General features: G+C 55.2%; 2 protein-coding genes across 6 annotated transcripts in view; one reads left to right on the top strand and one right to left on the bottom strand.

The window, feature by feature from the left end:
* The window catches only part of OTOF (otoferlin), a gene marked incomplete at both ends in the record, with an annotated part of 91,654 nt that overhangs the window by 52,471 nt on the left and 25,565 nt on the right, over positions 1 to 13,618 (bottom strand). For all 5 annotated transcript variants that reach the window (XM_082852147.1, XM_082852148.1, XM_082852144.1 and 2 more), the window contains 3 exons: positions 570 to 751; positions 2,633 to 2,732; positions 10,276 to 10,364. In XM_082852147.1, coding sequence (XP_082708273.1) covers positions 570 to 751; positions 2,633 to 2,732; positions 10,276 to 10,364 — 371 coding nt within the window. The remainder of the gene's footprint in view (positions 1 to 569; positions 752 to 2,632; positions 2,733 to 10,275; positions 10,365 to 13,618) is intronic.
* Positions 11,717 to 13,618, top strand: part of SLC35F6 (solute carrier family 35 member F6) — a 209,258-nt gene continuing 207,356 nt past the window's right edge. Inside the window, exon 1 of the mRNA XM_082852186.1 lies at positions 11,717 to 11,721. The gene's annotated coding sequence lies outside the window, so the exon portion shown is untranslated. The remainder of the gene's footprint in view (positions 11,722 to 13,618) is intronic.

Consider the following 13,618-nt stretch of genomic DNA (forward strand, 5'->3'; position numbering starts at 1 on the left):
CTGGACACAGCATCCTGTCCTCTGTGTGTGACTGGACATTGGAAAGTGTGAATCCTGGACACCTAGGGTGTTGGGATGCGGTCTTCTCAACAGAATAGAGGCCAGGTCCCGACCACAACCGTTGGCTTCACTCCGGCAGGAAGAAGCCTCCCTCTCTTGGGCCTTCACCGGGCCAGGGCAGAGGCCAGGCTGCCTGGGGCTGGTCTGGCACTGCTGGGTCTTGGGCCAGAGAGATCAGGGCCTCCTCCTGTCTGCTTTTCGCATTCTTTGAGGAGGCAGGAGGTCTAGCCTCTTCCACCCATGTTAGAGTCCGCCCTCCCAGAACTTTGCCTCCCTCAGGGTAGCAGGCAGGCCTGGCCCCTCAGCCTGATCGCAGATACCCTGCTGCCTCCCCAGTGAGTGCTGGAGTCGGGGTGCAGGGGATGCTGCAGAAACACTTTCCCTCCTCTTGTATGTCTCTCCAGCAACTCATGTCTGTACTCTGAGCCCAGGCCTAGAGGGACCTTCCAGGGGAGCAGGTCCCAGGCAACCTCCCTGTGTCTTTGGGGGCAGAGGGCCCAGCCTGTTACCTCCGGAAGCTCTTCTCGCCCGGCTGCCGAGAACTGGGGCGGGAGCCAGGGAGCAGCCCATCTGTCTCCTGGCTGTCCTTCTCTTCCTCGTGAAGGGGCTCATCCCCCAGGAAGTCCTCATCATCCCAGGAGCCCACCGTGCCATCTGTGGCCTGATACCGGACCTCCACGCACAGGCTGGTCTGGAGGGAGAGATGGGTGGTGAGCGGCCGGGACGGCAGTAACAATCACGATCCCGTGTCCTCCGCTGCTCTGGGATTTTACAAGGTGCTCTCACGCCCTTAACTTACTGGAGGAAGGCAAGCTGGGTACTATCCTCCCCCTACTTTCCCATTTTGCAGATGAGAAAAACAGAGGCTCAGAAAGGCTGACAACTGAATGGGCTGTGGTTCCAGATCCTGCTGCACGTGGCTCTCCTCCTCCCTGGTGCCCAAGGTTGGGGGGGGGGCCCACGCCGGGCAGCTGAGCCTGGGCTGGGGGCGGGCCGAGCCCACTGGACACACAATCAAGAGCATCCTCCAGCGTCCCCGTGGTGTAGGGCTGCCTGCGGGGACCAGGGCTGGTCTGTCTGAAATCAGCTGACTTCCCCTCGCTCCTGATGCTCTCTGGGGATTTGATGACATCAGCTGAGAACGTCCTTCAGGAGAGGAGCCCAGGCCCTGGACACCCTCAAAGGCGTGAGGTCAGCACTTCTTCCTGCTCACCTGACACCCACCCTCCTAATCTGGAGAGGATGGGAGCTCGAGGTCACCATGGGGTTTTCTCTGTGTCCTTGGGCCACAGAGCAAGAAGCCTCTTCTTAGGTCTAGCTTCCCCCAGTGCACAGGGAAGAGTCAGCCTAGTCCCTTCCTCAGCCCGTGTGGATGCTAGGAAATCCTCTAGACACGCTTTCCCTTCCTCCAGGTCAGGAGCTGGCTGGCTCCAGCGACCCCCACAGGCAGCCTGCACTAGGCATGTGGTCCTCTGAATGCCCAGGCTTCGATTTCCCCAGGGAAGAAGCGTCTTGAGCCACCAAGGCACCGTGGGAGTTTCTCCCCCACCCTTGGCGCTCCTCAGAGAGGGTTCCTCCCATTCTGGCTCTCTGTGGCTGCAGTCCTGCTTCTGAGGCTATTCTGCTGGCTACCACATAGGGTCATATGCGGGACCAGGGTTGGAGAACCATGGTACAGCCCCATTTTACATATGGATAAACTGAGGCCAGGAAATAATAGCTACTGAGCTTACTTTATATGTTTATTGAGCACTTACTATATGCTTAACTGTTCCAACACTTTCTGTGCATTCCCGTTGAATCCTCAGAGCAGTCCTGGGAAGTCGATACTGTAATTTTGCTCACTTTGCAGATGGTATGCAGCCAGCCCACAGGTAGTGAGTGGCCTAATGAATGTTTCTCCCCAAGGGCTGTGTTCCTCACCACTAGGCTCAACTGCCCAGTGGTGGGCATCAATGAGCTCATGGGGACAGATGCGTCAGAGCAGAGCCTGGGGTCTGGGCGTCCAGAATGGTTTATTTCCTTCCTTTGTTTGAACATGTATTAAGGGCCTACAGACTGCGTCATTAGTACACGTGTGTTCCTGTTGGAAGTGCTGGGATGGGATGTGACAGATGAAGTAGAAAGAAGGTCCCTGCCCTCACAGAAAGGCTAGTCTTAGACGCCAAGGCAGGCATGCAGAGTGAAGGTCATGCCCAGGAGTGGCCAGCAGGGCTCATACTGGCTTTCAGATGATGAGAGACACGTCTTTAGTGATTCCTGAGCTGGGTCCAGATGGAAGGGCCCCTGGGGAGAGAAGGGAGGGCATCCCCCCCGTCGCCTTCTCTTGTACTCTCACGGCAGGAAGGACTGAAGTGTCCACCTTGGGGCCCTGTCACGCCCCAAGGGCTCTGGCCATGGCTGCCAGGCTGAGGGGCTCCAGCAGAGTCTGACCTGAGTCTCCTCCTCCCACCTCACCTCCCCGCCCACAAGGAGTGCTCCCCAGGCCACGCTATGTGCAGGGGCAGGGAGGCCAGCAGGCCCCCAGGTGACCCGTAATAGGCAGGTCCAGGGACTCTCTGGGCGCCCTCACCTGGATGATCGCATTGTTGTCGTCAATCAGCATGTCGGTCACCTCCACGTGCTTCTCCTCCACCACCTTCTGCAGCACCATGCGGAAGGTCCCGATCAGCCTGTGAATGGCAGAGGGGGCGTGGTCTTCATGGTTTCACATGAAGAGGCCAGAAAGAGGAGCAAGGCTGACATCGCGAGAGGCTGTGACTGGCTGGCAAGGGGACGAGAGGGCTGGCTCAGGCTCCAGGCTGGGGTTGGAGAAGGTGGCCCAGGAGCTGGGGCTGGCCAGGGTGCCATGTCCAGGAGGGTCTGTGACCCCCAACAACTGTGTGTGGTTGTACGTATGACGGCCATTTCCCTGGGAGAGCTTGAGGGCAGTGAGTACCTGGGGGGATGTCCACAGACAGTGTGTGCTGGCGGAGCCTCGTGCTCCTTGGGTACAGGCGATTGGGGTTGCTGAGCCCCTGTGGAGCAGCTTCCAGATGCCCAGCATGGAGGCTGTGGGGGAGGACCAGAGGCTCCTGGACACACAGATAGCTCTTCCCCCTTCCACCTCCCTAATCACTACCAAGGTCTCTACCCCTCACCGGCACCACTGGCTCGTTCGTCCTCTGTTGAGTCAGTAGTGATGCCCACACACACCTGCATTCTGCAAGCTCCTTGGGGCAAGAACCCATCTGACTGTGGGATTCCCATCCACCCAGCTGCCTAGAGGGGATCAGCAGGGCAGTGTTGCGATGAGCACAGACCTGGAGTCGGAGAGACGGGATTGGAAACCCAGCTCAGACACTTACTAGAGGGTTACCTGCTTCCTGGGCAGCTGACCTGGGCTCTCAGTCCCAGATTTCTCCTAAGATGAGCTAATAAACCCTGCTTCACAGAGTTGCTGTTTAGAGAACTAACAGAGATCCTCTGTGCCAAGTTCTTAGCAGAGCGCCTGGTACATAGTCAGTACTCCAGGAGCTGTCTGGTCGCTATCAAGGGGGTGACGTTATAGCGTGAGCCTTTCCAGGGAAGCAGATGTTTCCTATTTCCAGACTCTATTTGATATTTCTGGCTCACAGGAGATCTCAAGATCTACTGGCTGAATTAATGAACAACAGTGGGGGCCCCATAAATGCTGACTGAGTTAACCCGCATGCCATTTCATCCCCTGGTTTGAAGGTTATTGCTCTAGGAGAGAACAGGTACTCAGAGAGATGTTCTCACACGGTGATTCCACATGGGGTAGATTAAAACATACACACCACTTCTGGTTGAAGGGACAGAAGCAGAGGGGGGCATTCACAGGGTGTGTGAGACAGGAGGGGACCTTGGGATCATCTGGTGCTGCCCTTGGCTTATAGAAAGCAGGAAGGGATGCAGTGAATTTAAGGGCCACTCCGGATGAGGTGAGGTATCAGGTGGATTCTGACTTTACCGGACATGTCTGATGTCTGCATCCTCCTGAGGGCCATGGAGGGAGACACTGTTTTAAAAAAGCCTCCCGTCTGTGTGAGGGGAGAGAGTGCTGGGAGCAGCCACAGTGAATGAATGCTTCTCCCCGGGGTTCAGAGCTCCATCTGTCAGCTCGCCCCATCCTCCCTATGGGTGAAACTGTTCATACCATCCCTCCACTCTAAAGCCTACCTTGGCTTCCAGGCTCTTCTCAGACTAGCCCCTTGGAAGCTGCCTCCCCCGCTGCATCCTGCCCTCTCCCCAGCCTGGGCTGAAGTGACGGGCTGGGGTCAGGAGACCTAGAGCCGCTGCCCCTGGGTCTCAACTTTGTCTTTATAAAATGAGGGTGGTGGGTTCTTAGCTTCTGTCCTGTGTAGCCCTTCTAACAGTAGACTCTAGGCATGAACGTATATACTGGCTTTTTTGCAGCCTCATCTCTTTAGGGTCTAAATCTGTGGTTCTAAACTTCAGCATGAACAGAATCATTGGGAGGACCTGCTAAATCACAGATGACTGGGACCCCCCCCCCCACCACCACTGTGCTGGTAACTGTTAACAACTGGCTGGGGGAGGGGAAGGGCAATCCTGGCCTGCAGCTTTTGCTCATTTCCATGGTGTAAATACCCCCACCAAGGCCAATTTCAAGCTCCCGATGTGAAGCCACTGAGCACCGAGTTGGGAGAGATGTGTACCATCTGCTCTTGGGAGCCGGCCCCGCCCCAAGGGGGCTGACTCAGCAGGCGAGGTGGGGCCCCAGAATGGCTATTTCTGACAAGTGTCCGGGTGATGCTTACGATGGTGCTCGGGGAGCACACTTTGAGAATCCCTGTTCTACCACTGCCCCTCGCTGACTGGAACTTCAGGCCCTTTTAGCTCCACTAGGGCCTGTTGAGCACCAGCTGAGCGCTGGGTACGCAGGCACAACTTTCCCTAGAAGATACCCAGGGATCAGTAGAGATGCTGCAGTGTGACAAGACACCCCCAGGGGGCAGGATGGAGCTATTCCCCCACAAGTGCTCAGAGAAGGCTCTGGCACCTTCCAGGCTTAAACAAGTTCTCAGACCTTTAGACTTGCGAGGGACCTAAGAGGAAAGCTTGCCCAGCATTCCGTCAAGGAGAAGTCCCTTAGTATAGCTGATTCACTTTGTTATAAAGCAGAAACTAACACACCATTGTAAAGCAATTATACTGCAATAAAGATGTTAAATAAAAAATTTAAAAAAGAGGAGAAGTCCCTTAAACCTCCTCCCTGACACACACTCCCAGATCCTGCTAGACGCCCGGTGACGGGGACCTCACTACACCCCGCTGCTCTCACTGCTCACCCATCCACCTCTGCTTCAATCACACAGTAAGCTGAGATCCGCCTTCTGGCAAATTCCCCTCTCCTCATGCCCTGGTCCAAGCCCTGTTCACACACAGACAGAATGCCATCCCTAATGGGAGGCAATGTAGACAGCAGAAAGAGCCTGGGCTCTGGAGTCAGACAGAGGTGGGTTTGCCCGGCAGGGTCTAAGAGGGTTTCTACCACCTGGCAGCTGTGTGACTTGGGCTGGTTCTCCAACCTCTCTGAGCCTTGCTGTTTTTCCACCTCCCCAAAGGAGGTGATACCACTTGCTTCACTGGGTGGTGGTGAGTACGCTTAAGTGAAAGTCCTCTAATATCGCCACACTCAGATGTCACGTGTCCCAGTGGGGCATGGGGTGGGGCGGTGTTTGCCGTCTGGAGGGCCCATACACACTGGTCTCCTGCACAGGGTGGGCTCTGGGGGCAGATGCGCAGCCTCACAGAGCCAGAGCAAGCCTGTGGCCCAGAAGATGTGGCTGGGATCCTGGGAGCTAGCAAGGCCAGAGGACTGAATTCACCATACCCACAGGGGGTGGCTTGTGGGGCTTTAACTCTTAATAGTTACCCACTGCTTCCCCCAAACAAAAATTAAAAATAGGGTTCTTTGAAATGGACAATGGATGTGATCTCAGTCTTATGTTAAGGATAAAGGACACATCCGTCACCAGAGGAGTGGATAAAGAAGATGTGGTACATCTATACAATGGAATATTACTCAGCCATGAAAAGGACAAAATAATGCCATCTGCAGCAACATGGATGGACCTAGAGATTGTCATACTGAGTGAAGTAAGTCAGACACAGAAGGACAGATATCATATGATATCACTTATATGTGGAATCTAAAAAAAAAGGGTACAAATGAACTCATTTACAAAAGAGAAGTAGAGTCATGGATGTAGAAAACAATCTTATGCTTACCAGGGGATAAGGTCGGGGGAGGGATAAATTGGCGGATTGGGACTGACATATACACACTACTATGTATAAAGTATATAACAAATAAGAACCTACTGTATGGCACAGGGAGCTCTACTCAGTACTCTGTAGTGGCCTATATGGGAAAAGAATCTAAGAAAAAAAAAAGAGTGGCTATATGTATATATATAAAACTGACTCACTTTGCTGTACACCTGAAACTAACACAACATTGTAAATCAATTGTACTCCAATAAAAAAATAAAGAAAAACATTTTTTTATAAAACTTTACCCTTTTTGCACATCTGTAACGCACCGTCTAAGCAAAACCAGGGTGCTCGCTATGAGAACACAACTTCAAAACAAGTGCCCGCCTGCTGCTTCCAACAGAGCGTTGCCCCTCAACCCCCTGCCATGGATGTTCTCTGGGGAAGGAGCTGGTGCAGGAAGGGAAGCCTTGGGTCTGGCCTGCCTGGTGACCCTGGAGACCACCTCCTGCCCCGATTCCAGCTGCCCTTTGTCCAGCCTGGCTGGAAGCTCAGTGGATCAGCGTGGAGGAGCTGCCTGGGAGGTGGGCCCTCCGGATGGCAACCCCCGATTCTGGAGGCTGGGCTGGCCCCCACGGAGCGGCTGGGAAGGCTGAGCAGGGGCAGGATTCTCGGGTAGTTAGCCAGCAGCGAGGGGGGGCCCACAGACTGACCACAGTAGAGTTGCAACCAGGCACCAGGGTCTGTCAATAATTCATTGCTTTCCCCTGGGAGCTGGTGTCAAGTGCCTGAGGCCTCACCAGGCCTCCACTGCTCTCCTGGCTCCTGAATTATTCAGGAGCCCCAGGAGACTGGTGCCTGGGTCAGACCAGCCCCCCTCCAGGGTTCTGGACAGGCAGAGGGGGTGGCACGAGATCCTCTGGACCCAACACCACGTCCTCACAGGGAAGCCCAAGGCTCTTGTAAAAGGACCTCATTCAAGGTGGGCGGAGCAGACCTGGAGTCTCCCGGCCTGGGTGAGGGGTCAGCTTCTATGCTGCCCTCTGCTTCTAGAATAAGTCCCTTTCTCTGTGGTGGGTGGTGGTGGGATCAGGCCCACAGGTTCTAAATCTCACGCCAGCCTCCTTTACCTCAGTTTCCCCAAATGTACCAGTCATGTGACTGGGTTCCTGGAGAGCCCTGAGCTCTTCAGAGAAGAAGGGCCGCTCGAATTCCTGTGCCCAGATCCTCCTACCCTGTACGCCCTCTCCTCCTGACATTTACTCATTCACTCATTCCACAAAGTAAGGGGGGCCCACTGGGTGCCGGCCACTGTCCCGAGCAGCGGGTGTGGCTTTGCTGGTTGCCGTGCCCGGTGCAACCCCCAGAGGCTCCCCAGAGGCTCAGCTGCCCCATCAGAAGGAGCCTGGTGACTGAGCTGGGCCACGGTGGGGACAGAGGGCAAGCACTAGGTGGCCCTTTTCTTTGGCTCTGGGAAATAGAGCCCAGACTCCAGGGTGGGAGACTGAGGCCCACCTGACTCCAAGCACCTGCCCTCCCTTTCCGACCCCCCGAGCTGGCCTGTGTCAGGTGGGCCCTGCGTTTTACATGAGACCACCAGTCCTCCCCACCCCAGCTCTGCAGCCAACAGTGCCCTGGACCTTCTCCAGGCTTCCAAGGAAACAGCAGGACCCACTTCCACCAGGTCCAGGCCTCCCCTTGTGGGGTTTCCTGCCTTTTCCTGGGTGGGGGCATGGAGGGCCGGGAGAGAGAAAGGAGAATCAGAGTAGGGACTCCCCACTTCTGTCTCCCTCTTGCTGGTGTTTTAGAACGACTCATCGAAGCCTTATATTCCAGCATACTCACTGTTACAGTAGTTGATTCCCTAAACAATTTACCAGATACTTCTGATTTGTTTATAGTAAGAGTTTTGATGTTTTCAAGTATTTTAGGGACTGGTCCAGCAGCTTTCATTTAAATCGTTTAGCAATCTCTTCCACATCCTGGGTTTCCACCATCACTGTTCACATAGCCTGGCTTCTGGGAGTTTGAGGATTAGGAAGGGGAGGAAGGAGACCAGCATCCTAGCCACCCCCCTACTGCCGTCTACCCCTGTGGCCTCAGCAACCTCTCCGAGGCTCACTTTCCCCATCTGCACAGCGAGGGCTGCCCTGGCTGAGCTCCGAGGCCCCCCGGTGCTCTGCTGTCTACCGTGGGTCCTGTTGGGATGCCTGGGGCTCCTCCCAGCCCTCAGCTTCCGATTCTGCTTCTTCCTCCACATCCACCTTGCTGTGCCTGTGCCTGTTTCTCCTGTTCTCACAGGTTACCCCGTCTCTCATCCCAGGGAAGAAGGTCCTGCTTCATCTTGGGGGCCCCTGGTGGGGTGTCTCACCAACCTTTCTTGTGGGTGCCAGAGGCAGCTGCCTGAATGATGGGATGCCCCGATAGGCCTCCCTGCCAGTGGGCCTGGAATGCCCACATCCCATACCCAGCTGAGATCTCTCCGGCTCCCGATAAAAGCCACAGAATCCTTGGAGGTCACATGGTTTGGCCCTTCCTGACTCCGAAATCCCCTCTACGGCATCATGGTCCACTCTCTGCTAACCCTCTCCCTGTGACAGCTCATTGGTTAGAGAGCTCTGGCCATCTTTCATCTGTCTGCTGTCTACCAGCAATGCAGCCCTGCCCTGATCCTGCTTCTAGGCACACATCTTTCCTCTTTCACATGGCAGAAAACCTTCTTAGGGGACAGACATGGTGCCCTAATCCCTCATCTTAGTATCTCCAATGACTAGCACAGTGTCTGCCTGGAATAGAGTGTTTCTCAGTGAATGTTTGATGAGTGACTGAAAGGATGGACCAAGGATGGATGGATGGATGAACGTGTCTTCTGTGATTTTCTCCTCTAGGCTCTCATCCCCTTGTCATGAGGCAAGATTTAAAGTCCCTTCCCCCTGGCAACCACAAGGCAGCGCCTACTCGTGCTCTGTCCAAGCAGCATGGGGACAGTGGAACCCTTGTCCCTCACCTCTCCTGCTCTGCTGGCTCTCCTACTAACATGACCTAGGGTTAGATCAGCTTTTCATTCATTTGAGGTCTTCTCCCACTGTTGAGTCATACTGAGCTCTCAGTGAATAAAACCCCCGCAACATTTCAGATGTGTCATGGTTCAGCCATGACCCCCTCTAGCTTGTATAAGAAAATTGGCTTTCGAATCCAAGACAGGAACTTACATGTACTATATTTAGCCACCATTCCAGACTGTTCAAATGATTCTGAATTTTGCTTGTCACCCAGAGAGAAGGATGGGAACTACTTTTGCTGAACCCCTGGTAGTGGTTCAGCAAAAGGAGGTAGATGGGCTCCACTGCAGATTGTAAGCTCCATGAAGGTGGGCACCTCGCCATCACAGTAGGCACTTAGTAAACATGGGGATTGAATGAATGAATGAACATCTATCTCATTTAATTCTCACAGCTTCCCTTTGAGGTAAGTACTTATCCTCTTTACACATGCAAACATTGAACTCAGAGAGGTCATGCAACCTGGGCAGAGTCACACAGTAGATGACTGAGCTGGGATCTGAGAGCAGGCTCTCCTGACTCCTAAACCACTGAACCAAACTGCCTCGGAGCTTCCAGTCCTCCACAGGTGTGACAAGTTCACTCTCAAGGCTACAGATAGATGGTCTGTTGGAGGGTATTATCACTTTCTCTGATGGGTAACGGTTGCCCAGCATTGTGTAAGGGGGAAAACTTGAGGAAGGGGACAGGAAGCTGTGACGGGACTGGGGACAGAGAGAGTGAACGTGGCCAACAAGGACTGGGAGGGCTGGGAGACTCTGAGGACATGAGGGAGCGGGGGTTTGGGGGGTGGGTGGGGGCGGGTCTTTGAAGGTCAATCCAGGCCCCAGTGCGGGTCCCCTTTTAAACTCAAAGGAGGGGGCAGCCCGCCCCTCGGGGCCCCACCTCTCGTGCCCCTCCCCTCACTTACTTGTTGCTGAAGACTTTGCTGTAGTTGAAGATCTGAATCTCGAGCATCTCGTTGCTGTCGATGCTGCTGGCCACCTGCCACCGGAAGGTCTGGGGAGAGAGGAACAGCTGTGGCCTTGGGTGGAAATGACAGGGAGGGGTGTGGGGAGTGGGAGGGAGACCCCTGGTAAGATAGCCCCTCACATCAGCCCAATGTTTCACAGGAATTGGAAGACCAGATGGAAACTGGGTGCCGGGGTGGGGCAATAAACCCTGCTGGACCTGACTTTGACTAACTGAAAATAACCAGAAAGCTCTGCGGTCTGCTCAAGATGCCGCTGAGAGATGCTCAACAAGGGGGATTTGACAGAGCAGGAGGGAGGCAGTGACTTTTTAAGTTTCATTTCTATCACCAAATTCAGAACGCACAAGAGGCTAGTCGTACATAATAACAACAGTAACAGTAACGCCAGCTGCCATTCGTGGGCCTGAACTCTCCATTACGTGGGTCTGAATGCTTTAGATGCGTTAATTCCTTTAGTCTTTACAACCACCCAAGAGGCTGGTAACATGGTCTCCGTTCTAGAGACAGAGGAACTAGGGTTCAGGGAAGTAACGGGCCGCTGTTTTTAGCGGCCCAGCAGGTGCTGGGCGGGCTTCTGAGGGCCCACCCGGCAAGCGTGCTGCTTCAGAGCAATTCTTCATTCTCCAGGGAGGACGTGGGGGCTGGGGGAGCACCGAGCCAGCCTGGCAGATCACGGCCGAGTGTGGGCAGGGCCTGTCATGGCCGTCATGTCCCCTCTCTCTGGGGCTGGCCAAGGCCCAGGGAGGACCCTGACACCTCCACGGTCAGCTGGAGCGGGCAGGTGAGGGAGGAAGAAGCAGAGGAGGGAGGGGGGCCTGGGGTGGGGAGGGAGAGGGCTTTGAGAGGGGCATGGTGGCGGGGGGGACTTTGGAGGCCTTGGACACAGAAGGAAGAAGGCGGGGAGGGGAGCCTGGGAGGCAGCCTGGCCGCCCACAGGCCCCATTAAGCTGCTCTGTTCCTGCCATCTGGAAGTCTCCAGCTCAGCAAGGGTATGGTTTTCTTAATGAAGTTGCCATTATCGGGCTGAAGGGAAATAAACTAGCATGCGAAGGGCGAACTCATTAGCCACCATGCAGAGGGAGGCGGGTCTGGGGGGGGGCACCAAGATTTTGGTTTTCTTAGAACCAAGGGGAAGGGGGTGTTTGAGCCACATGAGGGTCTGTGCATGGGATTTTGGCACTTGAAGGAGGGAAGGAGTAGGAGAAAAAGGAGCTGTGGAAATGGCACAGTTAGAGGAGGGTGGTGTTGAAGAGTGACACAATTAGGTGAACACAAAGGAACCGGGAAACATGCAGTCCTTTCGAGGAAAAGGGGCCCAGAGAGGGAAGCGGCTTGCGGTCTCTTCTTGCCCATCGCCAGGCCCTGACTTGCCCGGTGGTCGGGGTGCAGTTTACTGGGTCACCAGGGCTGACAGGCTAAGAAGGCCACCGTTGTGGACCAGTTTGTTGAGCAGAGAGGAGGGGAGTCAGCAAGGGCTGGGAGGGGCACCTGGGGGGGCCCTGACTGGGGATGAGACTCCAGAGGAAGCCCACCTGGGGGCGCCCTTTCAGACAGTTTTCAGCTGAGGAAGCACATTTAGCATTTCCAGGAAGAAGCCTCGGTCGAGCCCAGCCAACCCACAGACGCATGATAAACACGAAAATGTTGCTAATTTGTCAGTGAGCTTTGGGGTGGTTTGTTACGCAGCCCTAGATGACTGACAGTCCCCCGTGCTAGCTGTGCCTCTCTCTAGGAGTCAGCCGCATGTCAGGGAGGCCTGTCATCAGGGGCAGAGCTGGCTCCCTGCCCGGCCCTTGCCTCTCCACATACCAGCCCCCTCCCTTCCCGCTGTCCCCCGAACTCCTGGGAGAGCTTCCCTGTCCCACTCAGCAGTTCGGAGCCTGAGCAGAGCCGACAGGCCCAGTCTTGTCTCGTTTACTTGGGTCACCCTGCACCCAGCACGGGGCCTGCCACATGGCAAGCACTCAGCAAATCGGCCTCAGATGGTTGCCTCGCCTGCAGCGCTGCTCCTTGCTGGCCTGAGGGCGAGGCCGAGCTGATTGCCCTCTCCACAAGCTCCTCCTCCTCTGCAAAGCGAGGGTGACGTCACAGTACCGCTTCTTGGGGTTATCGCGAGGCTGGTGAAGCACCAGCACAGAACCCGGCGCGAGTAAGAGCCTGATCAACGTGGCGCTTTATTACAGCGAATTCTACTGCGTTGCTGTTATTTCCAGGAGCCGGGGCAAGGTCTGGCATCCTTGGGGATGGACACTGCAGGGATTGCAGGGGGCTGCTGGGGACAGAGAGCCTCTCTCCAGCCTGAGGCAGCACCAGCATGATTCTCCTCCTGCAGCCACAGCAGCTGAGGGTTGTGTCTTCTGCCTCTGGAGATGCCCTGAAATCAGTGGCCTAGCAATCGGGCCAAGGGAGCCCGCACATCATCTAGGATCCCACCCCGTGTAAGCCTCCAAACATGCCAGGGGACTCAGGTAGTAGCTGAGCCAAAGATAGCTACTCAAGCTGGCATGAGCCAGCAAGCCCCACGCAGGAGCACACATTTGCTGAGCACCTCCTGTGTTTGCTGGGCACTTCCTGTGTGTCGGGCTCTGCGTGGGGAGGCAGGGGGGTGTCTCAGGAGCTACTCTCTGGGTAGTACTGAAGACAGGCACAGACCTGAAATTGCAGCCTGGGAGAGGAACATTGACAGAGTAAGGTGGCAAGCATTAGGGGCAGAGGGAGGGAAGAGGACCTCTGTCCGAAGTGGGTCTCAGGAGCACCGGGAGTGTGGAGCTGTGACCCAGTTCACCAGCTCTAAGCTTTGCCGTGACCTGGCAGGTGCTGGCCGGGTGGCGGAGTTCTGCATCCTATCAGCCCCAGCTATCTAGGACTCCACGGAAAGGTTTCCCTGATACAGGCTGGAGAATGACCTGGGTCATCCTGGGCTTCATCAGCTGGGGTTGAAACCATCCTAAATCAGCAAGGCAATGTCCTTAAAGAGATAGCCCTCTGAATTTTGGGGGAAAACTTTTAGGATGTGTTGCAAAGCTTTAGGGTGCAATGGAAAGAGATTGTCTTGGGAAGTTAGAGACCCAAGACTCAAACTGGGTTTTTTCCTTTGTTCGTTCTTTCACTCAGCAATATTTCCCTGAGCCCTGTGCTGGGTGCCAGGCCATTCATGAACCACACAGGTATGTTCCTGACAGCCCATGTCTTCCAGGTACAAGTGAAGTGGGAAGATGAGCTCTGACCCTCTACCGCCCAGGCTGATGACCTCTCCCTCCTCTGGGCTCTGAAGGCCCAT

Source organism: Leucopleurus acutus (assembly GCF_964270905.1).
Source record: "Leucopleurus acutus genome assembly, chromosome: 12".
Classification (NCBI taxonomy): Eukaryota; Metazoa; Chordata; class Mammalia; order Artiodactyla; family Delphinidae; genus Leucopleurus; species Leucopleurus acutus.